This window comes from Podarcis pityusensis, assembly GCF_964106645.2.
Source record: "Podarcis pityusensis genome assembly, chromosome: 2".
Lineage (NCBI taxonomy): Eukaryota > Metazoa > Chordata > Lepidosauria > Squamata > Lacertidae > Podarcis > Podarcis pityusensis.
The window spans coordinates 99026719-99051917 of record NC_138029.1 but is presented as its reverse complement, the minus strand read 5'-3'; the positions used below and the strand labels follow the sequence as shown (position 1 = coordinate 99051917).

The 25199-nt window shown below is 42.6% G+C and overlaps 1 protein-coding gene across 4 annotated transcripts in view; it reads right to left on the bottom strand.

The window, feature by feature from the left end:
* The window catches only part of EOGT (EGF domain specific O-linked N-acetylglucosamine transferase), a 30874-nt gene extending 7664 nt beyond the window's left edge, over positions 1-23210 (bottom strand). Inside the window, exons 1-12 of one of the 4 annotated variants that reach the window (XM_080995804.1) lie at positions 22895-23210; positions 21655-21803; positions 18907-19131; positions 17263-17363; positions 16562-16670; positions 16357-16451; positions 15321-15425; positions 13078-13184; positions 10306-10409; positions 6530-6589; positions 5339-5410; positions 5027-5113 (exon numbers count right to left, since the gene is read on the bottom strand). In XM_080995804.1, coding sequence (XP_080851930.1) covers positions 5027-5113; positions 5339-5410; positions 6530-6589; positions 10306-10409; positions 13078-13184; positions 15321-15425; positions 16357-16451; positions 16562-16670; positions 17263-17363; positions 18907-19116 — 1050 coding nt within the window. In that variant the 5' untranslated portion in view covers positions 19117-19131; positions 21655-21803; positions 22895-23210. Of the gene's footprint in view, positions 1-5026; positions 5114-5338; positions 5411-6496; positions 6590-10305; positions 10410-13077; positions 13185-15320; positions 15426-16356; positions 16452-16561; positions 16671-17262; positions 17364-18906; positions 19132-21654; positions 21804-22894 lie in introns of all 4 variants that reach the window. The other 3 variants (XM_080995801.1, XM_080995802.1, XM_080995803.1) reach the window with 3 other exon arrangements.
* Positions 23211-25199: the final 1989 nt, after the last annotated feature.

The following is a 25199-nucleotide window of genomic DNA, read 5'->3' as shown; positions in this document are numbered from 1 at the left end:
AAAATTTAGAGCAAGAGGTAAGACCACTCACTAAACAAGTTGGGGAACATCAGATTTATCTTTCTATGATAGAACTGCGAAATCGTGAGAATAATTTGAGGATTAGATCATTACAAGAGGACATCTAACTGAGTTTTTGACCAAAGAATTCTCCAAGTTCTGGAATTTGGAAGAAAAGGACTTTAAAATTGTGTCAGCTTTCAGACTTGGAAGATTCATAAAGAAGGAGAGGCCCAGAGACTGTTTGATAACATTGAGATCAAAGGAGGAAAGGGATAAGATTTTGGGCCTACATTACGTAAAGTCACTGGAGGTTTTGGATAGAAGAATTGAAATCTATAAAGATATCCCAAGACAACTGCTGGATCTTAGAGCCGCCTATTCTGAACTTGCTAAACTACTAAGGAGCAACGCAATTCCATTCAGGTGGGAATTTCCCCAAGGAATATCTTTTACCTTTAGAGGGAGAAAGGTCAAAGTAAGAACTGGAAGAGAGAGACAAATTTTTGGCTACATACGGAGAGGATCTTCAAAAAGGAATTGAACTACCTTCTGGGCCTGGGGCAACGCCAGTATCAACACCAGCACCTGGGGAACCTGAAGATTCAGAGAAGATACCACCCCTGGAGAAATAACCAGATTGATCCAGGATGTCTCTGCAACTGCTGAGTTGGAATATTAATGGTTGTAACATTCCGGAAAAAAGGAAGAAAATATTTCATATATTAAAAAAAGAACAATTGGACATTATCTGTTTACAAGAAACACATGTGACGAGGCTCCACAGAAAAGTGTTAATAAATAAAAGATTGGGCCAGGAATTTGTATCGTCGGACAAAGTTAAGAAGAGAGGAGTGGTGATATATGCAAAAGAGAGCCTGTCACCTAAATTCCTATTTAAAGATGAACATGGAAGAATTTTGGCTATTGAGATACAATATCAAGGAGAGAAACTGTTGATATTAGGAATCTATGCACCTAATGAAGGGAAATCGGAATTTTACAAGAAGCTGCAGGAGACAATGCTGGACTATCTGGATTACAACAACATCATAATGATGGGAGATATGAATGGGGTCGTATCAACTAACATGGACAAGTCACAAAGTCAAAATGTTACAAAAGACGGCAGACTACCTAAAACTTTCTTTGAAATGACTGACAATATGGATTTGATTGACATTTGGAGGACAAAGAACCCACTAGGAAGAGAGGGAACATTCTTTTCTGAAGCCCAACTGACCTGGACAAGAATCGACCAAATATGGATTTCTAGAGGCCTGGCACCTAAGGTCAGAAAAGTGGAAATCTGCCCAAAGACCTGTTCCGACCATAATGCAGTAAAGATGGATATGACACTATTACCAACTGGATCCTTTAGATGGAAGATGAATGACAATTTGTTTAGAGATCAGGAAATTACCAAGAAGGCCCAAAAAGTTTTGAAGGACTACTTTGAGATAAATATGAATAATATGGTGGAAAAAAGAATAATCTGGGACGCAAGCAAAGCTGTAATGAGGGGATTCTTGATACAACAGAATGCAGTAAAGAAAAGAACACAAAATGAGAAAAAAGATAAGATCTTGGATAAAATAAAAGAATTAGAGAAGAAACTAAGAGTGAATCCGAAGTCACAGCCAACTCTGAGAGAAATTAAACTTTATCAAACACAATATTCTAAATTGATAAATCAGGAAATTGAATGGAAGGTTAAATTAATGAAACAAAAAACGTTTGAGTCGGCGAATAAATGTGGAAAACTGCTAGCTTGGCAGTTGAAGAGAAGACAAAGATTAAATACTGTTACAAACTTAGAGGTTGATGGAAAAAACATTCAGAATCCAGTGGATATCAGAAAGTGTTTCCAGAGATATTTCAAAAAATTATACACCCAAGGGCCGCAAGACGATGTTGAGATTAAACAATTTTTGGCAAAAAACGGACTATCTAAATTGTCACAAGAAAATAGGACAATCCTGAATTCTAAAATAACACGACAGGAGATTGAACAAGCCATCCAGAACATGCAACTCGGCAAATCTCCAGGACCAGATGGGCTGACCTCCAAGTACTATAAGACATTAAAAGACTATTTGATACAACCTTTGATGGAGGTCAGCAATGAAATTATGGAGGGGAAGAGGGCACCGGAGTCGTGGAAGGAAGCGTTCATCACATTAATACCAAAGTCGGAAGCTGAAAAGACACAACTTAAGAACTACCGTCCCATCTCTCTTTTAAATGTGGATTACAAAATATTTGCAGACATTTTGGCAAATAGATTTAAAAAAGTTTTAAATGAAGTAATTCATAAGGACCAGGCCGGCTTTCTCCCAGGTAGACATCTGTTTGCTAATACAAGGAACATTATTGACATTTTGGAACTTTTGCAAACAGATATAAATACAAAAGCAGTTTTAATTTTTATAGACGCGGAGAAGGCCTTTGACAATATCTCCTGGAAATTTATGATGGGAAATTTAAAAGAGATGGGAGTGGGACGGGGTTTTGAGAATGGGATTGAGGCGATATATTCAGAACAGAAAACTAAATTGATAGTTAATAATGTGGTTACAGAAGAGTTCAAAATTGAAAAAGGGACACGACAAGGTTGCCCTATTTCCCCTTTGTTATTCATTTCGGTTCTGGAAGTGCTATTGAACATGATTAGAGGGGATCGGTTGGTGGAAGGAATTCAGGTCGGTCAGAAACAATATAAATTAAAAGCTTTCGCAGATGACCTGGTTTTGACCTTGCAGAAGCCAGAGCCCAGTACGAAAAGAGTATTACAACTGATTAATGACTTTGGTCGGGTGGCTGGATTTAAACTAAATAAACAGAAAACTAAGGTTTTGGGGAAAAATTTGACTGATACAGAGTCAGAACGGTTTCAGAATGAGACGGAACTTAATGTGGTTAAAAAAGTAAAATACCTAGGGGTAAACATAACAGTAAAAAATCTAAGTCTATTTAAGGACAATTATGAAAAATGCTGGACAGAAATTAAGAGAGACTTAGATAGTTGGTCAAAATTGAAACTTTCTTTGTTAGGCCGAATTGCTGCTATCAAGATGAATGTATTGCCAAGGATGTTGTTTTTATTTCAAACACTTCAGGTTTTGGACAAAACGGAGTGCTTTCAGAAGTGGCAGAGAGACATTTCTAAGTTTGTCTGGCAGGGCAAAAAGCCCAGAATTAAGTTTAAGATATTAACCGATGCAAAACAAAGAGGGGGCTTTGCCCTGCCAGACTTAAAGTTGTATTATGAAGCCGCAGCGTTCTGCTGGCTAAAAGACTGGCTACTTCTTGAAGACACTGATGTGTTAGATTTGGAAGGGTTTAACAATGCTTTTGGATGGCATGCATATTTATGGTATGACAAGGTTAAAGCAAATAAGGCCTTTAAGAACCATATTGTCAGAAAATCACTGTTTAATGTCTGGACAAAATATAAAGACTTGCTGGAAAATAAAACACCAAGGTGGCTTTCACCTCTGGAAGCCAAGGCCCGAAAAAGACCCAATATGGAGGCTAAATGGCCAAAATATTGGGAAATACTAGAAAAGGATGGAGACAATTGGAAATTGCAGAGTTTGGAGAAAATGAAAGACAAAGTGCGAGATTGGTTACATTACGCTCAGATTAAAGAAGTTTTTAAAAATGATAAGAAACTAGGGTTCCAGGTGGAGAAATCGAAATTAGAAACAGAATTGTTAGAACCAAAGATTAAGGTACTTTCAAGGATGTATAACTTGCTGTTGAAATGGAATACACAAGATGAAACGGTTAAATCGGCTATGATAAGGTGGGCACAGGACATTGGGCATAATATCATGTTTGAGGACTGGGAGAGGTTGTGGAGTAATGGATTGAAATTTACTGCATGTAACGCTCTGAAAGAAAATGTAATGAAAATGATTTATAGATGGTATATGACCCCAGTCAAACTTGCCAAAATTTACCACCTGTCTGATAATAAGTGTTGGAAATGTAAAGAGTGTGAGGGAACGTTCTTCCACCTCTGGTGGACTTGCCCTAAAGTGAAGGCGTTTTGGGAAATGATTTATAATGAATTGAAAAAGGTATTTAAATATACCTTCACTAAGAAACCAGAGGCTTTCCTTTTGGGTATTGTCGGCCAAGGGGTGGCAAAGAAGGACCAGACATTTTTTATGTATGCAACAACAGCAGCAAGGATACTTCTCGCAAAACACTGGAAAACTCAAGATCTACCCACACTGGAAGAATGGCAGATACAACTGATAGACTACATGGAACTGGCTGAAATGACCGGCAGAATTCGTGACCTGGGAGAAGAGAGGATTGAGGAGGATTGGAAGAAATTTAAGAACTATTTACAAAAGCATTGTAATTTGAGTGAATGCTAAATAAGATGCTAGATTAAAATAACTGAGCACCACTAAATTTAGAAGTTTTTAAGAAAATAAGTAAGATTGTGAAAATTTAGCTCCTTTCGAGAATTATAAGATTATGAAATATAGAAGGGATATAAGAATTTAAATAAGATGATAAATTGCTGACAAAATGTTACAACGATGAAAGTGGGAGCGGGAGATGTGAGGAAGTCCAAAGAAAATGTAAAACTATGTTAAGACAAATGTTATATTGTTTATTATGTTTACTTTTATTGTAAAACCCAATAAATTGCTTTAAAAAAAAAAAAAAAAGAATTCGCTACGGCGAGAGAGCTGGTGTACATTTATCACCCTGCATGTACAAGACGCCGCAGGGAGCACAGAAGTACTGCAGGCAAGAGGCATCTCCTTCAGTATTTAAATTCTTTGCATCCCCTTCGCCATTGCAAGGGAGCTTTCATTCGTCAGGAAGATATGCAAGTCAGTGGAAACAGGAGTGCTCAAAACTACAATGAAACTTAGGACTGTGGGCATCGGAAAAGAGAACTTCTCAAGCTGTGAGCACGATCCGAAGCAAGAGAGAGGGCGCATGCAAACTCAAGCTTCATTCGCGATTCTTACAGAATGGCACAGAGCATCACTAATACCTTGGGTCCTTCTTGTGTGACATTTAATCTGTGCAGCACATGCTGGGAAAAGGCTCTGAATAATCCTGTACCATGACAGCTGGATATCTGAAATCACAGCAGACATATAGGAATAAAATGCACCCATGTGCTATAATTTTATAATTTTTTTGCTAGTAACAAACCGCACCCCCACCTCCAAACAAAGTTTTTATGAATTGCAGTCCTTCTTCTTTAACACATCTATTTAAGAAGCTCACAAATCTTATTCAAAATTTCTTTTTTTATTTTAAAAAAAAGTGGGTGGGCGTGGAACCCAACGTATTTACTCACCAATGGTGTATTATAAAATAAGCCGTACCTCATTCGAGGCAACAGTGTAAAAACTGCTTCTTTGAAGCATACCTGAAAAAGGAGATCATTAACAAGTTACAGCAGAACTCCTGATATATAATTAAAAGAGGTGAATATAAAGCAGGACCTATTAATACTGCAACAGAAGCCAGATCACAGCACCAATCTGAGCCCCCCGCCCCCCCTTGCGTTAAGCACTGAACAAATGACTGAAACAGAAACAGCATCTGACACAAAGACCCGAGAGGGTAAGATGAGGAAACTTTATAATGGGGGGGGGGGGGGGGCAAGGTGAAAACTTTCCCGATGGGGCTACATGAAACAAAAGGGGAAGGGGAAATTAAGCGCAGCAGACACAATGGAAAACAATGGCAGCTTGCCCCTGGGTGGCAGTGGATCCCCTCTCCCACATTCCTGGAGCACAGACATGCAAAGGTTTGAGAGGTCCTGAGCCTATGCTCATATGCACAGCACACTCAGACTACGTGCCTAGAATTAGGCGGGGTAACTGCTGTTGAAACCACACTCTTTTAAAGGAGGTTAGAAGTCATTCTTTAGTGTCCTTTGTTTCTATTTCTCTTAACGAAAGGCAAATTGAGAAAGCATAAATGTGCAGATTCCCTTGGTGCTCCTCTGTCCAGATTACTGAATCTCCTATTTAATCCTATGCAAAACCATAAACATAAACCTGTGTGTGTGCAACAGGTCTGCTGCAAGGTACTTTTCTCTCACCTGCACCTGCAGAAGTGGACCGTGCAGGTGTAGCCTTATAGTATGAATGAAAATTTTAAAACCCTCTACAGTAGGCATGTCCAACAGGTAGATCGCGATCTACTGGTAGATCGTGGAGTGTTCCTGGTAGACCCCGGTAGATCTCTGGCCCCTCACTGATCCCCTCCCCACCCCCAACAACAATGGGTAGATCACTACCAGTTTTTTTATACTGTGAGCAGATCACAGTACCTTGGGAGTTGGATGTCCCTGCTCTACAGCAAGGGTGGTTCAGCTGTAGTTTAAGGACCCATATATATTCGGTAACATGATCACAAAGCTGAACTAAAAGCACTGACTTCTGGGTACAGCCATCTGTTTTTTTTTTTTTTTTGTTTTTTTTTGAAAAAGCAAAATATTCCTCACTCTCTTTGAATCGTAGGATTTCAAATGTATTATTTCGTAGTCTGTAAATGCCTTCCACGTTTCGCTGAACAGGTCTCCGTATCCATAGGCACTCTGTGAAAAAACAAAAACAAATGGAAGCACAAGTGAGGTTTTAGTGAGAAACAACTGATGATTATTTTCACAGCTTTCAGGCTTATCTATAACCCTCCTGCCTTAAGGCTAGAATCATAAACACACTGAGCAGAGCAGGGCAGGGCAACCTGTGGCCCTCCAGATAGTATTGGACTACAGCTCTCATCATTCATAACCATCGGCCATGCAGGCTGTAACTGAGGGGAACTGGAGTCCAACAACCTCTGGAGGACCACACATTCCCCATCCTTGTAATAGAGTATCCCCAACAAGCCCTATGAACTTACTCCCAAGAAAGCATGCATAGCATCGAACAGTCCGTAATCACCAGCATCCTGCTCTTTCGTTTCCCAAAATTAAAGGGTAGATCCAAACTTTGAATTTGGGTATATTAACGTTAGACCAGCTGATAAACAAAGAGGATGATTTTTTTAATACATATTCCATCTTAAGAGACAAATACAGATTACCTACAAATGTTCAATGGCAGTATCTCCAGATAAAACACTTGCTAACTGCCATCTACGGACCAGCAGCTTTTACAGCCTCAGAGACCCCAGAGATATTCAAGCAGTTGATTGATTCTTACGCAACAAAAAAACAGGCCATCAACCTATATAAATCTTTGTTATTAGCAAACCAATTTGATATACAAGTACTGAGGGAGGATCAGAATAAAGAATTAGAGATCTCAATTTCGACCACACAGTGGGGAACTTTTTCAACTGCTATAACAAGGGTGTCTCTGAACCTTAAATGGAGGCTCATACAAAATTTGAAAAGGGGCGACATTGATCATCCTATTCATTGCTCTGCCCGCATTTGCCTCTGGCCTCCCCCTCCCCAGGCACTGTGGCCCTCGGAAGATTACCCAGAAAGGAGTGTGGCTCTTGGGTAGTAAAATGACCCCCAGCCCACCAAACACACACACACATTGTACACCTTGCCATATTTGTTTGTTTGTTAGGAAACATGCTGGGTACATGTCCCTCACGGAGTTCCTGCTTTGTTTCACTCACTTATAAAGAAACTAACATTTAGTAAGAACTGTAATTTTGCAAGAGCCAAAAGCTACATGCATTGCATAAAGTGGGGGGGGGGGGGGGGAAGCCTCACCGCCTCTGTTCAGCTAGTTTAAGCAGTTACTTGGCACCACCGTCTGGCAATGTAAGGAATTAAATGCATCTCTTTTGTCGATCAGAATGGCATTACAGAATTTCTGAGTGACTGCGGGGAAGCAGCATACATTCTTAAACAGTGCCGTTTCCCAAGAAAAGGTAGTGAGGTGGGAACCCAAGTCATATGCGGTTGACAGTCCTAGAACGGAGAGCGCTAAGTATAGCAGGACTGGGTAGGGATGAAACCAGGGACTCTGATATACAGGTGCAAATAAAAACATTTTTAAGTGTGTTGTAAAGTTCAATATACAAATGTGACACTAGATGGCGACAGTGCGCTATGGCAATTTCAATGTATTTTTCAAAATGTTGTTTTTTTAAAAAAAAACCACACACATTTTCACAGCTTTTTTTTATACGTGCGTAGATTCCACCCGGGAGCACCACTTTCCATGCCAAAGATCTGCATCATTCGCAAATAAAGCATCAGTTCCCTGTTGCTTCTACTGCAGGTTCTGCTGGTTTTCCAAATACTGGAGTGGCTACACTGTGGCTCTCCAGATATTGTTGGCTGCCAGCTACCATGACCATAGGCCATGCTGGCTAGGGCTGGTGGGAGTTGCGATTAGATATATATTTTATAGGGAAAAGACATGGGTAGACCAGGCAGCTTCAGTACAGTGGGGAGAAAAACCATAAGAGTAGTTTGCTGGAACTGGCCAATAAGCCCATTTGGTCCAGCATCCTTTTCTCACAGTGGCACAAAATCTGCTATAAGCGGCCTTGTGAAGAAAATATCCAGCAAACGCGGGTGGCAAAGAACCCTGAAGACTATTGGTAGGCCTGGCAAAAGGGTGTGGGCAGTTCCTTGAACTGCCCAGTAGGTGGCAGGGACACAGTTATTTTAAGCATCAGTTGGTGACAGGAGGAGGGCGAGAGACAAGGAGCATAACACAAGAAAAACAGGAAACTCCAGTCTTTCATGCAGTGATTTCCTGCAGGATATTCACATAATGATTCTACATAGAAATATACACACAGTCTTTAAAACATTGTCAAACTAGTGACTCGTGGGTAGAAAGATATGCTAGTAATCATGAAGTGCATCTGTTTGTAGTATACAGTGGTACCTCGGGTTACATACGCTTCAGGTTACACACGCTTCAGGTTACACACTCCGCTAACCCAGAAATAGTGCTTCAGGTTAAGAACTTTGCTTCAGGATAAGAACAGAAATTGGGCTCCGGCAGCGGGGCAGCAGCAGGAGGCCCCATTAGCTAAAGTGGTGCTTCAGGTTAAGAACAGTTTCAGGTTAAGTACGGACCTCTGGAACGAATTAAGTACTTAACCTGAGGTACCACTGTATTTACAACCTAAGAGATTTATTTATTTATTTATTTGGGGGGGCGGGGAATGGTGGTGTTGAAAACACGGGAGGGGATGAGGGGTGGGGGTGGGGGGAAAGAGAAGCCTTAACTTATAGAATAAGAGAACAATAAGAATATACGTTTAAAGAAGATTGGAAAACGTTTAATGAATATATGGGTGAAAATTGTGTACTTTTGAAAACGTTGGCAGCATTAAGATAAATTCAACAGTATAAATAAGTTTGATGGATATAAAAATGGAATACTGAATGGTTATTTTATGTAAAATATGCAGGGATCTGTGGCGTGCAAACTGAACCATGGAAGGAGAAGAATGGAAGTCATTGATATTTTAAGGTTGTTTAAATGAATATTCTAAAAGGTAAAATAGAAAAACTTAATAAAAATTATACCCCAAAAAAGGAAAAAAGGAAGTCACATTCAAGTGCTAAGACAGAAGGCAGCCACCCACTCTGGCTGATATATGATATATAAACTAGGCATCAAATGGCTCCTAAAAGCAAGGCTGCAGTTGCCAAAACGGAATGTCTAGTCGCCATTTTGGGGCAAGATGGCTCTCGAGTCTTATTTTTCAAATGACTGTGGTTGATTCACAGTTAAACATCTGGCTATTCAGATGGCAACCTTGAGGTAGCTTAAGAGCTTTGAGAACTTAAAGGAAGAAAAGCCACTTGATCCTGGGACAGTCCACGTATATATTGGCCTATTCCTACCTCTTTTTCCTAATGGTGATTCCTGCTCCTGCTGCGCAGAAAAAGCAATTTGGTTCCAGAAACTCATTCCGATGGTGCAGATAAAATAAAGCTGATAGAATTCTACAAGGTGGGGTATTAGTGTGTGGAAACAGTCAGGATCCAATGATCCCCCGATGGTGGAGATGGCAGGAGCCATCCTGGCACCCAGGCATTTTCACTTGGTCGCAAAGTGGTCCACAGCCAGGTGCAAAACGCGCCTGGCGTCTGGCTAATCTTGAACACTGACTGTATCCCTCCTATACAACCCTGTTGGAAGGATAGTTCACTTAATCCAGTTCGCTAGTGACAATGGTTTATACCAGTCTATGCACAGAGCATCTGGCACAGGTAGGAGTAACTAAGCTCCTTGCTAATACTGCCCGTGGTTTACATCAGACAGTGAATACACTACACCTATGAACACCAGCGTGTTGTGAACAGAAGATCTTACTCACGGTATCCCACATGACAATGTTGGTGTCCGTGCTGAACGAGTTGGTAATGTGCTGAGTGATGTAAAGATTGACAAAGTCACAGAAATGGTGGTACATGTTAACACCTGAGAGAAGAAAGAAAAACGAACCTTGTCATGGTTTTTCATTTCAAAACCTCTGCGTACTCTTAACACTTTCTCCTCACTTCACTGGAAGAATTTTACACCAGGCCCATCTTTAGCATTTAAAACTGTTTCTATGAATGCATAAGACCTAAGATGACTATGAATGTCACATTTGGAGTCTTATTTGCAAGGATGAGTCTTTGCCCAGTTGGATTTTGTGAGCATTTCTATTAACCCATTAAAACAGTGTTCTATTAACCCATTAAAACGTGTTCTTCCATCCCTGTGGATCTTCATGGTTGCTAACAATCCATCATAAGATACAGTATATATGTGTGTGTGTGTGTGTGTGTGTGTGTGTGTGTGCGTATCAACATTATCTGCGTGAGACAATTATCTGCAACATCTGAAGAGATTAGGCCACAAACCCAGGAAGAAACCTCAAGAAGACTGCACATGCAGAAGGGCAACCAAAATGATCAAGGGAATATAGCAACTCTCCTATGAAGGAAGGTTGCAAATTTGGGCCTCTTTAGTTCTGAGGAGAGGAAGTGGTGACATGATAGAAATTTAAGAGATGCCATAAAAGGACCAAACTCCCCCCCCCCCCCATTTTTGCAGGTCTTGATTGTATCTCCAAATTGTCCACGTTTCCTTTTAACCAAATGAAGCCACTAAGAGTTACCAATAATCTGATCTGGCCAGTGATGCTGGATGAAAAGTGTTTACTCCTTCCCTGCCATACCCTTTTCCTAACCAAAATCAATACACTTACCCCACAGACCTCCATAAGGCAAACAAACATGATGGGGTTGTTTTTATCAGGAAAAGTGAAACGGAGTTGGGGGTGGGAGGGAAGGCCTGAATAATGTTGTTGAATTCAAACTGGCAACAGATACACACACTGCATTTCATTAAAACAGAAAACCATGAGAGATTAAACCATGCATCTCCTAAACGGCATGCAGGACTCCTGACCATTAGGTCCAGTCGTGACCGGCTCTGGGGTTGCGGCACTCATCTTGCTTTATTGGCCGAGGGAGCCGGCGTACAGTTTCCGGGTCATGTGGCCAGCATGACTAAGCCGCTTCTGGCGAACCAGAGCAGCACACGGAAACGCCGTTTACCTTCCTACTGGAGCGGTACCTATTTATCTACTTGCACTTTGACGTGCTTTCGAACTGCTAGGTTGGCAGGAGCAGGGACTGAGCAACGGGAGCTCACCCCGTCACAGGGATTCGAACTGCTGACCTTCTGATCGGCAAGTCCTAGGCTCTGTTGTTTAACCCACAGCATGCAGTTTACATCTAATCATGAGGCTGGAATGGTGAAGCGGCAGGTATGTGCCAAAGACTGTGACTTGGGTCTAGAAACCACAGGCTCAAGAACCATCTCTGCCAGTATCTAAATGGCCTTGGGAACCATTCTTTCTGGTGGGAGTGGAGGAAGGAAATTCTACCAATACCATTTCTCTGCATTCTTGCTTGAGGAGGCAAGCACAAACAAAGACTGCAAAGCCCTTTGAAAACGAAAAGGGCTACAACAGTGAAGTGCAAGAACACTGGTGCAGCCCAGATGTTAAAAAAGAAAATTGCTGGGACATCTCTGTTCCAGATTTATTCCATTTATTTATTTCAAACGTTTCTATGTCCTTGGACAGGAACCCTTGCTTTTTAACTGTTCTCACTCAGAGTGCTGCTGCAAACTCAGGACAAACAAGACTTTGAAAACACAGCCCTGCTTCTGAGTTTTAAAGAGCAAGGAGCTCCATTCAAGTCAACCGGTGAAGATCATCTTAGACTGAACCAAGTTGACCAGAATGTCGGTGCTGACTGAGAACAGGCTTTGAACCAAGCTCTGAAGCTTCACAAATAGTTTAGGATTTAATAATAATTATTATTATTATTATTATTATTATTATTATTATTATTAATACCCCACCCATCTGACTGGGTTTCCCCACTCACTCTGGGCAGCTTCCAACAGAATATTAAAACACAATAACCTATTAAACATTAAAAGCTTCCCTAAACAGGGCTGCCTTCAGATGTCTTCTAAAAGTCTGGTAGTTGTTTTGACATCTGGTGGGAGGGCGTTCCACAGGGCGGGTGCCACTACTGAAAAGGCCCTCTGCCTGGCTCCCTGTAACTTGGCTTCTCGCAGTGAGGGAACCGCCAGAAGGCCCTCGGTGCTGGACCTCAGTGTTCAGGTAGAATGATGGGGGTGGAGACGCTCCTTCAGATATACTGGACCGAGGCCGTTTAGGGCTTTAAAGGTCAGCACCAACACTTTGAATTGTGCTCAGAAATGTACCAGGAGCCAGTGTAGGTCTAAGAAACTTAAAAAAGAAGTTCAAAATAACATATAGCAGGGATGGCAGGCAGTTCTTGTCCACATTGACTTCAGCCTGCGTGCGGCATGCATAGAAGTGCTATGGTCATGTGTAAGCTGCCTATGCCCACAGAATATATCATAACTGGCTTTTAGCCTGCCCCTAAGTGTGCTGGGGCAATATCCACTTTGCTGGAGCATGCTACAAGATAATGCAATACATGCAGAATGCTGTGCATATCAATGACCTTTACATGACCACCTCCAAATATCTCATCCTGACATACTGCCAGGAGTCGTACAGATCTGCACATACGAAAACCACACTGGCTTGTACCTGCATCAAGCTTCATGAAATAAGTTGGCTTGTCAATAATAACATCACAACTGCCATCTTCCATAGGCCTGGAGTTCAGTTCCGTATATGTCTGGAGTTCCGCAAACCTGTAATTACAGTCATTTAATAGAAGCTGCAAATAATTATTTTTTTAAAAAACCACCCGTATCCAAAGACAATTAATTTAAGCAATGCACCAGGCAGACTTCTCTTCACAATGCTGGTGAAGTTAGACAAAGTTTGACAATTAAAATTATTTTTAATTGTAACTGAAGCTTCTTCAGTAAGGCTTCAAAAGGTTAAACTCTGCCTTTGATCTCAGGAGCAAGCAGCATCTTTGATCTATAAATCAAGAGCTGGGGAAAGTTTCAAGAGAGAGAATCTCTCTGTCCGTGCGTTTCCAATATCCAGTTAATTTGAATATATCTACGCTCATGTCAAGTGCGCTGACCATGATTTTAAAGGCATCTCAGCAAAGACACAAGTTATTCATGACTGCAGGTACAAGACCAATTAGCATGATCCATTTAACAGCCTAGCAAGTCTCCGCCATGACGTAATACCATTTGTACTGGGCTCAGCTAATGGAACTTGAGCCCTGCAAGATATATTTCTAGAAGATGATAGCTAAGAGGAGAGGGTTCTCTTCTGGATCAGGTATTGTTTCAGTAGCAGGAGATATGAATTGGCAGTTCTCTAAATGGAGAAAGGGCTTTTTAATAAATTATCTAGAGTTGGGGTTAGCAGTGAGGTAGCCATAGCAAATTGTTCACGGTAGTTAGAACGACAAAGAGCTCCAAAAGCATGTCTCCGAACGGAGTGAATGGCCTGTAAATCTTAATACACGGACACTGAGATCCAGCGCCGAGGGCCTTCTGGCGGTTCCCTCATTCCGAGAAGTGAGGTTACAGGGAACCAGACAGAGGGCCTTCTCGGTAGTGGCGCCCACCTGTGGAACACCCTCCCTTCAGATGTGAAGGAAATAAGCAGCTATCCTATCTTTAAAAGACATCTGAAGGCAGCCCTGTTCAGGGAAGATTTTAATATTTAATGCTGTACTGTTTTTAACATTTGATTGAGAGCCGCCCAGAGTGGCTGGGGAGACTCAGCCAGATGGGCGGGGTATAAATAATAAATTTCATTATTATTATTATTATTATTATTATTATTATTATTATACACACACATGGTGCTTGAATTGGTGGGGACTGACCAAGTCAGAGGTTGTAGCAGACAGCTCAGTGAAGATGCTGACTCAGTGTGTGGTGGCTATGAAAAAGGAAAATCCCAAGCTAGGGGTCGTTAGGGAAGGAATTGAACACAAAACTGAAGCTCTCGTCAGGCATTTATGATGTGACTGCATTTAGAATACTGTGTACAGTTCTGATTGCCTCGCCCCCAAAAGGATATTGTAGAGTTGGAAAAGGTCCAGGAAAGAGCGACCAAAATCATCTAAGGGATGGAGCAACCCCACTAAGAAGAACCGCTGCAGCATTTGGGACTTTTTAGTTTGATGAGCAGGAGGTAACATGACAGAAGAACTACACATGGCATGAGGAAAGTAGAAAGTAGGGGAGTTTTTCTCCCTCTGTCATAACACTCAATCTTGTGGACCTGGGAGCAACACCTGACAGACCAAAGGTTCCCCACCCTTGATACAGGCTATACAAAACAGGCCACATCAATTCCCAGGTTTCCCTATTACTTGTGGATTTTCATGTTAAAAAACAACAACGGTTCCCATAGAAAAGAATGTAATGCAGCCACAATGACCTGCTTTTCGTTGCTAACATTCTAGACTGGAATAACCATCACCTCAGTAATTGTCCCTTTGCTCCACCACCACAGAAGCCTGTTTCTTTCTTTAAAAACAACTGCACCCCTAACTACTGCTGTGACATGTTGTGGGAGACAGGCACACCGGGTTCTGCCCAACATGGGGGGCTAGGCCTGGCAAGTGCGCATGACGTCATGCATCTCACGATGGTATGGGCCCACAGGAGGGCCCAACAGAGCCTGCAGTGCCACAGGAGGGCCCAATGGGGCCTGCCTGGCTGTGGAACACTGAGGGGGCCTGGCCCCGCATTGAAAATTGGGGGGGCCTCCACCCCGCCCCCATAGATGGGTGTGCCTGGTGGGAGAGAAGGGGAGTACTCAACTGAGCATAGTACTGGGAGCTGAGCTTTTCTGCAAAGATGTCTATTGTAGAGAAACAAGAAATAGCAGACAGCTACAAATCTTACCAAGACTGTAAAGGGCTCTTCCGCTGCCCTTCAGCAAGGAAACCTTGAATGTCTAAACTGCAGTGGCCTCCAATTTCACCCTTCTGGAAGAAGTCTTCATTGAATCTATTTAAAGAGGGGAAACATTATTAGCAGAAGTTCAAATCAAGTGTCAGTTCTAAACTGGACTACCTTGTGAGCACTCTCTTGATTAATGATGTACATCAAGGCATTGATTCATCATCACACTTTAACTTGTCACTCTGTACAACGAGCATGCTTACTCAAAATTAAACTCTGTGGTATTCAATGAAGCTCACTGCCAGATCACTGAGCACAAGCTTGCAGTCAAAGGCTACGATCCTAAACACCGTGACTTCCATATAAGCCCCGCACTGAATATCGCGGGGCTGACTTCTGAGTAAGCAAGCATAGGATTTCACTGCATGTGATCTACTGGAAACATGGGTTGCATGGATCCCTGAAGTGTCTCGCGTGAACCAAAATGGTGATGTCATTGCTTCAACATGCATCCAGGCTACAGTTCAATCAACACAGTTGCAAATGTTTTAAAGGTCTCAAGAAATAAGTGTAACGGTCATACAATGACTATATATAGACACACTTTTGAGGGTATGAACGTAAAACCGAAACAAACTTAAGAACAAAAGCATGCTTCGTGAATTAAAGCAAGTACTGAATAAAACCAGCCATCTAGAAAATAACTGTGTTTTTCCAAATTCAGAAAGATGTTTGCAGAACCTGCTATAGCATTGTAGCTCAGCAACCCCTGGAGAGCGCAAGGTTCCCCATGTCTGTTCTACAATCATGAGGGTCAGCAAATGATTCTTTAAAAAGTAAAAAAAAAGAAGAGATTTTTAGACATCATTCTTGGATGATTAAACCTATGCAGATTTCTGAGTCCTGGCATATATCTGTTAATGACTATTGGAGAAGTATTAAAAAAAATAGAAGTCTTTTGTAGATGAGCAGAATTGCTTAATAGGGATATTTAGTGTGTCTGTTTCTCCTGTTGAAATGTAAGTAAGGTACGTACCTCTCATGGTTTCTTTTGGGGTTTCTTAAATCAATGTATAGATTTGTTGCTCTGCAATACTGGAGGTAACGAGAACATTGAAGTGAAGAATCTCCCTATAAGAAAATGACAAAAGCAACATATATATATTTTTAAGAAGAATTGGGGGGAAGTGGAGCATAGCATCAGGAAACAACTTTCTCTGAATGCATACAAGCATACTTACCTTTGCCTGAGGTCTGCAGTGAGTCTTCACTTCATTCATCCTCTCCTTAACATAACCAAAGTCAGCTTGCTTCCAGAATACATGCTGGGCCTCCTCAATGGTGTTAGCCCTTACATGGTGAAATAATGCAAGTGTGTCCATTTGAGAAAACATCAAGCTTTAACTATGGGAATAAACCCAGTCTATGGGTTAATAAATGCCACTGAACAACCTTATAAGCTAGGTTTACGGAGTGTAACAATGGACAAGAGCGAGTTTCAACATATTCTGCCTAGCACAAAAAGGGTACCACTTAACTGATCTGCAAGAAGGCACAGGGGCGCCTGCTTGGCATTTGGGATGGGAATAGATCAGTAGTGGAGATGTTAGCACTATTATGCGCATATTGTTTTTTGTTGTTTAGTCGTGTCCGACTCTTTGTGACCCCATATGGATATCTATATCTATAGCTATATCTCTATCTATCTATCTATTAATTAAAATGTTGCACTACTATATCCCTGGTATATGTTATCAGAACCTGTGGCTCTGGAAAAACAAACGGCAGCATATAAATTGGGAGGCATTTGCTCTAATTTGGGTCTTGTTTCATGTACCAAAATAAATAAATACCAGCAGAAGTTCTCTATATGCAACTGAGTGTTGGGTTTGGCTTGGGCCTGAGTTTGCAGGAGGCACGGGGGCGTGGAATGTGCGCTTACCATCCAATCTCAGCATAATCACATCTCGGATATCCAAAACGGTTTTCAGGCTTGCATGATTTCTCATAACCCCAACAGGCTTTCAATTTCTTCAAGTATTTCTGGAAACACAGGAAAATGCCAACTTTGCTTTGGATGTTGGTGCCATGTTGCCGAACGAGCAAGCTTGCAAAAATGCACACGTGATCTACAAATAACCTGTGTGTACTTTTTACCTCTAAAGATTTGAGCCTACTTCCAGTTCTACACATGGACATACTGTAAGTCAATCAAGGTGTTTATTTCATAAAATCTATATACTGCTTGACTGTAGGAAACCTCAAAGCTGTTTATGAAAAGAATAAAATAGTTAAGATTGTCAAGAAAGAAAAACAATTGAGAAAGAAAAAGGAGAAGAAATTGCAGAAGAGAAAAAGAAGAGAAGAACAGAAACAAATTTACATACATAATCTTCCTATTAACGTCTTAATAAACAATTAAATAAAAAGACTTCTGTCAAAACAAGTCTTCCAATCATTCTCATTGTACTGTTTATAATGTCCTTCTTTTTGTCACACAGTTTCATATTCTTTAGTATTGTTCCTATTTACTCCAAAAGCAATATTTGTTATGTGTTTTATTTACAGGTATCACTGGAGTTCTGCTAATATGGTATGGTGGGTACAATATGATCTTATATAATTGCAATATGAAATTGTAAATCCTTTGCAAATATTTTGTATATGTGCATAATTTAAATCAATAAGGACTATTAAAAAAAACAGTTAAGATTGTCAGTAAAAGCAATCAAGGCGTTCTAAACGTTAAAACCAGCAATAAATTAAAAACACACCAGCATTCTATGTATCTGGGTAAAAGGTAAAGGTAAAGGGACCCCGCTTTATTGGCCAAGGGAGCCAGCGTACAGCTTCCGGGGCATGTGGCCAGCATGACTAAACTGCTTCTGGCGAACCAGAGCAGCGCACGGAAACGCTGTTTACCTTCCCGCCGGCACAGTACCTATTTATCTACTTGCACTTTGACGTGCTTCCGAACTGCTAGGTTGGCAGGAGCAGGGACCGTTGCGGGGATTCGAACCACCGACCTTCTGATCGGCAAGTCCTGGGCTCAGTGGTTTAACCCACAGCGCCACCCGCGTCCCTATGTATCTGGGTAGGGTTGGATAAACAAGTATGTTGTTAGCAGCAGCCAAAGAGAATATGGAGGAAATTAAACACACATGGAAGCATGTATCAGATTAAAGGCTCTAGAGCAGCCTTTCCCAACCTAGTGCCCTCCAGATGTCAACCCTGATCATTGGCTCGGGCTGATGCTAACTCCCTGTGCACTCCATCCTAATATTCTTACCAGATGCAGACACAGATAGCTTGGGCACCCGTCAAATGTATTTCTTTCTCTTCCCACGCCCTCTTTTGGCACCTTACATTTTTTTAACTCCAAGCCTGATTAAGCGTTATGGAGAACTTGAAAGCTTGCACACTATTTTGTGACATTTTGGATAGCCCTAACATGGAGTCTGGAATCATCAACATCATGGTTTCTGGAAAAGAAGCCAGTTATCATCACTTTCAACCTCTTTGATTCTAAGAACACAACAAATCGGCATTAGGCTCCAGTAAAAAAAAAAAAAAGAGGTGTATTTACTTTATATGGGCAATGAAGATCGTTCTTGCAGGCTGTGGCAAAGGGCTGGTTATTGTGCAAAAAGTATGGGATATGTTCTTCGGGCAAGTTGATGTTTCCATAGCTATACAATGGCACTTGTGGAATGTTGCTGCCATCAGTAAGACTTTCACCTTGGGTCCTGGCCAAGATTTCTTGAAGTAGGACTCCAAATGCAAGCAGCATTAACATGGCAATCTGGAAAACCTAAAGCAAACACACAGAAAAACGGTTTAAGTATGGCATACCTACGACTTCAGTTAATTGATTCTATTCAACCATAAACCTAAAGTCTGTGTATGTGTGTTTTTTAAAAGCATGCAGCTATAGATCTCTTGGCAAGAAACTCTCTCCTCTTGGCGTAAACATGTGTTCATATAGCATTTATCGCTGTCGCAGTTGCGGAGCCAATAGGCGAAGGGAAACTCTTGCTCCCAAGAGATGCCTGGGAACTCAAGTCAGGAAACCGTGCAGGACTCTCGAGGGATTTGCTTCCTCTGCATCCAAGAAAAGAATGGAAACCAAAACAAACGGAGGGCAGAAAATGCCGGATCAGATAGCCACATTGCCTTTTGTGTATGTGGAATTCATGGGATTTTGCAGTTAGTGCTTTCATGGTTCAAACTCTGTCCCTGAGAACCTCTTAAAAGTCAAGGGGTGAGAGGCAGTTCTGATACAACTTTCCACTACCCCAGTAGTTTTTGAAATGTTTCTCGTGTACGCAAACAAATGGGAACATAATCATACCATAGCTAAAGCAGCATGTAAGAAAAGGTGGGAATTTAATATGGAAACGTAAAGCCATAAAGATGGATGATCATCCACATGGATGATCACCTTTTTATACTGGGCCAGGTTGAAGGCTAATCTAGGCTGCATCAACAGACATATGGTATCCAGATCAAGGGAAATAATAGTACAGTGTACCATTTTGAGCAGGGATTCCATTCCTGGTCCCCACGTGTCTCAGCAGAGCATGCATAAGCCTGTTACGCCCCATTACACCTCCACCCTGCCCCCATTCCTCTGTCTTCTGGGTCAAAAAGGGCCCATGCGTCAGCAGTTGAGCATCAATTGGACATGCCTAAAATGGTCGCCGCTTGTACCATTCTGTTCTGCCTTGGCCAGACCACACCTGGAGTAGCGTCCAGTTCTGGGTGCCATGATTTAAGAAGGATATTAACAAGTTGGAATGTGTGCATATGATCAAGGGTCTGGAACTCAAGCCTTATGAGGAATGGTTGAGGGACTTGGGTGTGTTTAGCCTAGAGAAGAGGAGACTGAGAGGAAATATGATAGCCACCTTCTAATATCTCAAGGGCTTGTTTCCTCCTGCTCCGAGGGGAGGGGGGAGAAGGACTCGTTCCAATGGCTTCCAATTACAAGAAAGGAGACTCCAACTAAAAATCGGGAAGAACTTTCTGAAGGTAAGAGCTGTTCGACAGTGGAACAGTCTCCCTTGGGAGGTGGTGGACTCTCCTTCCTTTGAGGTTTTTAATCAGAGCTTGGGTGGCCACCTGTCATGTATGATTTAGTCGAGATTCCTGCATTGCAGGGGATTGGACAAGATGACCCTGGGGGTCCCTTCCAACTCTACAATGCTATGATTCTATAGGGTTCTTGTACTACGGCACAAAGTACCGAACAACTTAGGTCAAGGGTACCGCCTTATACATACAGTGGTACCTCTGGTTGCAAACGGGATCTGTTCCAGAGGCCCATTTGCAACATGAAAAGAACGCAACCCGCAGCAGTGCGTCTGCACACACGCGGGTTGCGATTCCCCGCTTCTGCGCATGATGTCATTTTGCACTTCTGCGCATGCGAGAGCGGCAAAACCTGGAAGTAACCCTTTCCTGTACTTCCGGGTTGCTGCGGGACGTAACCTGAAAGAACGTAACATGAAGCGGACGTGACATGACGTATGACTGTATCTGAAGACAAGTTCAAACTGAACAACCCTTTCACAACCCCAAAAAGCTCAGCTGGACAGTTACTTGGGTTTTCTTGGCCACTGCCAAGTAGTACAATTATTCACTTGCACCTCCATTCAGTGGAATTCACTGTGAGATTTCCAAGCTCTGTGCTCTAGCTACTGGCTGACCTGTTTCAGTGCCTGCAGCTGCACCATGATGGAGAGGACGCTCAGGAGATCATGTGGATAATCTTACCCATCTCGCCATTGCACAATGAGATTAGTGCCTTGACAGAAACACTAGCATGCAGTCGAAAATTCCTCTGCTCTTAAAGAAGAGCGCATATTCAGGTTCGGTTATGCCTTTCCTGTGCTAAAAATTTCAGAGCACGCTCTTTTCCTTTCCAAATTTAATACATACCAGTTTGTCACAGCTATTCATCCCAAAAAAGTGTCTATGGCCCACTAATACATTGTAAATGTACTAAGAGGAAGAAAAAGGACCACACAAGTAGTTTCTGGAGTAAATTATATATTGACTTCAACGCATACCGTTTAATATCAACTACATTACCTAACGCAATTCTCTCCACCATAATCTGGACTTTTTTGAGCTTTTTGAAACCGAACTGCCTTCTCTTGAAAGTTCTATGAATGCAAAGCTTCGCCCCTATTCCACAACACGCCACAAAATGCATAGGGTTAGCATTATATTCTGTCTCCATGAAAAACATAATCAAGTACAGCAACTCCGTATCTTCTTGGATTTTGATCTCTATGTCCATTTATGCTGGAAGACACCTGACAAACCTTACCTCTGTGGTTAATGGCTCTGGGTCCTTAGGAATGGGAAGATAGAGAGAGAGATGCTGTCAGCCTCCCTGCCTGCTGCAGAGCTTTCAAACGGGACTTAATTTGCACCAAGGCTCATTGCCACAATATTTTTCAGTGCCAGGGTTCATACCTGTAACAATAAAGAAAAGTGTTTCTGAGCATATGCAGAATACAGAATCACAGAGTTGGAAGAGACCATGATGGTCATCTAAGTCCAACCTTCTGCAATGCAGAGCACCCTAGAATAATCTGGATCTAGTAGATATGGTCTGCACATAAAGAGCTGCAGGTTCCACAGCCCGACTTTTTTTTTCTCTTGCTGCCTCTTATTGCTTGGATCCCAGAATACCTGTGTACTGACCCCTCTCTTAGTTCATTCACATGTCTTCAAAATACACCTTTTCCCCCACAAAGTCTTTGGCGCATTCCCCTAGTTCCCATGCCTTAACATAGTTAGGAACCCTTTGGCCAAGCATAAACGCATGCAACTTAAACAAGCACATGTATTGCTTCTGCCTGCTTCCTTCCTTGTTTCACATTTTGGACTAAAAGCTCCCCAGGATCAGGAATCTCTTGCACGGTGCCATGCAAACAAGAAGGATAACAATAATGTTGAAGTATCCAAGCGGAAATATCAGGCAGTCAGAGATATGGAACAGGGAGAGAGGAAGACCTGCAAAGTATAAGGACAGGTCCCTGAAGACAACAGAGGAAGGGAAGGGAAATGAAGGCAGCGACAAACAGACAATCACACACTTGCTTCACAGATTTAGCCTTCGCTGCAGCATGGAAAAAGCAGGGGAGCCAACCGCGAGTCTTCCAGATACTGGGAGTACAACTCCGACCAGCCCCACCCCAGCCAGCATAGCCAATGATCAGGGATGATGGGAGCTGTCGCCCAAAATGTGGAGGACAGAGGAAGGGGTTGTGCTGAAAAGCCTGCAAAGGCAGCCCCAGACCTTCAGGCTGCAAGGGAAAAGAAGTCATTTGGAGAAAAGTGCCGGGGGGGGGGTCTTTCATTTGGGCCACTGGACTATAAAGAGCGGAGCTCAATGGGATTTGCTCCCAGGTCAATATGCACAGCTAGATCCATGCCCGATAGGATCGCATTGAGCTAAACCCTCGCCCCATCTTCCATCCGCCCGGTTCTCTCTCCAGAGATGGAATTTGCAGAGAGGCGACACCTGCACTCAAGAAAGGAGGGAAGAAAGCCACACTCACAAAAAAGGGGGTTGGGATGGGGAGAGAGAAACCAGAAACTCTTATGCCTGCTGCCTGCAGAAAACTCCAAACCGACGCGAGGAGACTGCGCGCCAAGGAGCCCCGTCCTCGTTGCACCTCCAGCCCCGGAGACGCCCCCAAGCGGAGCGTGGCGCGCTCTCCGACCCAGGCCTGCGCGCCTCCTCGCAGCTTGTGCCTCTCGGGAGTCGGTGCCAAAGCCGCCGCCGCCGCTCCTGTGTGGAGCTCCCCTCCACCGGCGCCGAAGGGGGAGCGCTAAGCGACGGCGGCCAGCGGAGGAGGGAGGGAAGGAAGGAAGGAGGGGCCACCACAAGGCGCAGGCTCGGCCCTCCGGAAACCCAGCGGCTTGGCGCCAGGCCCGGAGCGCGCCGCCGCCTGCGCCACCTTTTGGAGACGACCAAGGCGAGGAGAAGAGCCAGGTGGGGACTAGAGGCGCCTCTCGCGGACAGCCTGGGAGGCGAAGGGAGCAGACTAGCGAGGGTGCTACAGTTCCCGGGTGCCCAGAGCACCCACCTGACACATCCACCACTGAATTGGTCGCAGGGGGCGGGAAAGCAGCCGCTTTCGGCTCGGGAAAGGGGTCCTCCTGGCTCAAGGCGCGCGCGCTCTGCCGGCTAGGCGCGCCTGGCATCGACATTCAGGGCAATATACGGTATGTTCAAAGCTATATATCTACATATAGCCTTGAATCTATTATCTCGATGCCTTTTAGTAGTGCTCAGTCAAACCTTTACCCGGCTGAGGGCCTTTCCAGGTGTTCTAGAGATCTCCAGGTCTAGATCTCTTCAACCAAAGTTAATGCCACACCAAGGACTCAGCTACACAGCTGCCAAGAAAACGTTTTAAATGTGTTGTAAAGTGCAATACTGTACGCAAATGTGACACGAGAGGGCTAGAGCGAGCTATGCAAAATTCAATGTCTTTTTCAAAACTTCTTTTAAAAAGCGTTTTTTAATGTGTGTGTAGATTCCACTAAAGTAGCGTTGTCGTATCTTTCCTTCGCCTCAAGTCGAAACGTACCACGTTACCTTTGGGAGTTTCACCGAAGGCTGAGATACAAAAAAGAGGGAAGGAGATGCAAGAAAGAAGTTACTGGTGTAGGACATCGAGTCTATTAGCCCATTGCATTTGGGGATCTTGAAACAAGCCTTTTTGCAAATTAAAGCATTGCCTTCATAGAATTGTAGAGTTGGGAGGGATCCTAAGGATCATCTAGTCCAACCCCTTGCAATGCAGGAATATGCAGTTGTCCTATAAGGGGACCAAACCTGCAACCTTGGTGTTATCAGCACCGTGCTTGGTTGTACCAGTAATTTTAACAGCACCACAGTACTGGGAAACAGAGAAGTGATAGCTGTAAAATGAGACAATCAAACACAGTGTGATTCAAAGTGTTGTACTAGAACCTGGGAAACTAGGGTTTAAATATTTATTTTACAGTGATGTTCATTAACATAATGGGCATTATTTCTAAACACATTTTAAATATTGTAGTGATGCTGAAGCATAAAGGTTCACTTATAATTATGGCTCTCTTTGTACCAAAAGCAAAAAAAATCTCTTCAAAATGCATATAGAAAATTCTTGGTGGGAAACCTATTAATCAAGGCAAAGCCTGTTGACAAGGCTTTCAGCATATTGCTGTTTCTGCAAGCACAGGAAAACTCTCTTTTCCTTCCAATGCTAGGAAGTGAGACCAGTCCAAACACATTGTTCTCTTACCTCAAAGTCTTGAACCCATTTCCTTGTTTCTGCTTCAGCTAAACACTATAATCTTTAAACTAAAATTGCACCGTAGGAAGTTTGTGATCTTTCAAAACAAGATTCTGGTGTTTTGCAACTACATTAAGAATGTAGTACGACTGTAATTGTTTACTACAGTTTTCCTAATCTTAAAATGCATTTCAAAAATGTAAATGTCATCTGATGTTTCACAGGAAGAGCTATATTGTAGTAGCAAAGCAATCACTTGTGCTCCTGCTTGCAGTTTTTTAGACAAGGTAAAATAACTGCAAAAGCCTATTAACAATATATGCTGGGAGATCCATGCACTTCTGAGAGTGAATGAAGTCAAGTCTATTTGTTTTTAAGAGTATAACACAGAAACGGCTTTCATTGCTTTTATGTGCCTTTAAGACCCTCCACCCGATTGCATGCAATACAACATTAGGGGCTATAGCTCAGTTGTAGAGCATGCACTTTGCATGCACCTTGTCCCATGTTCAATCCCTGACACCGCCAGGAGTATCAGGGAAAGACCTGAGATCTCCTTCCAGTGAGTGTAGGT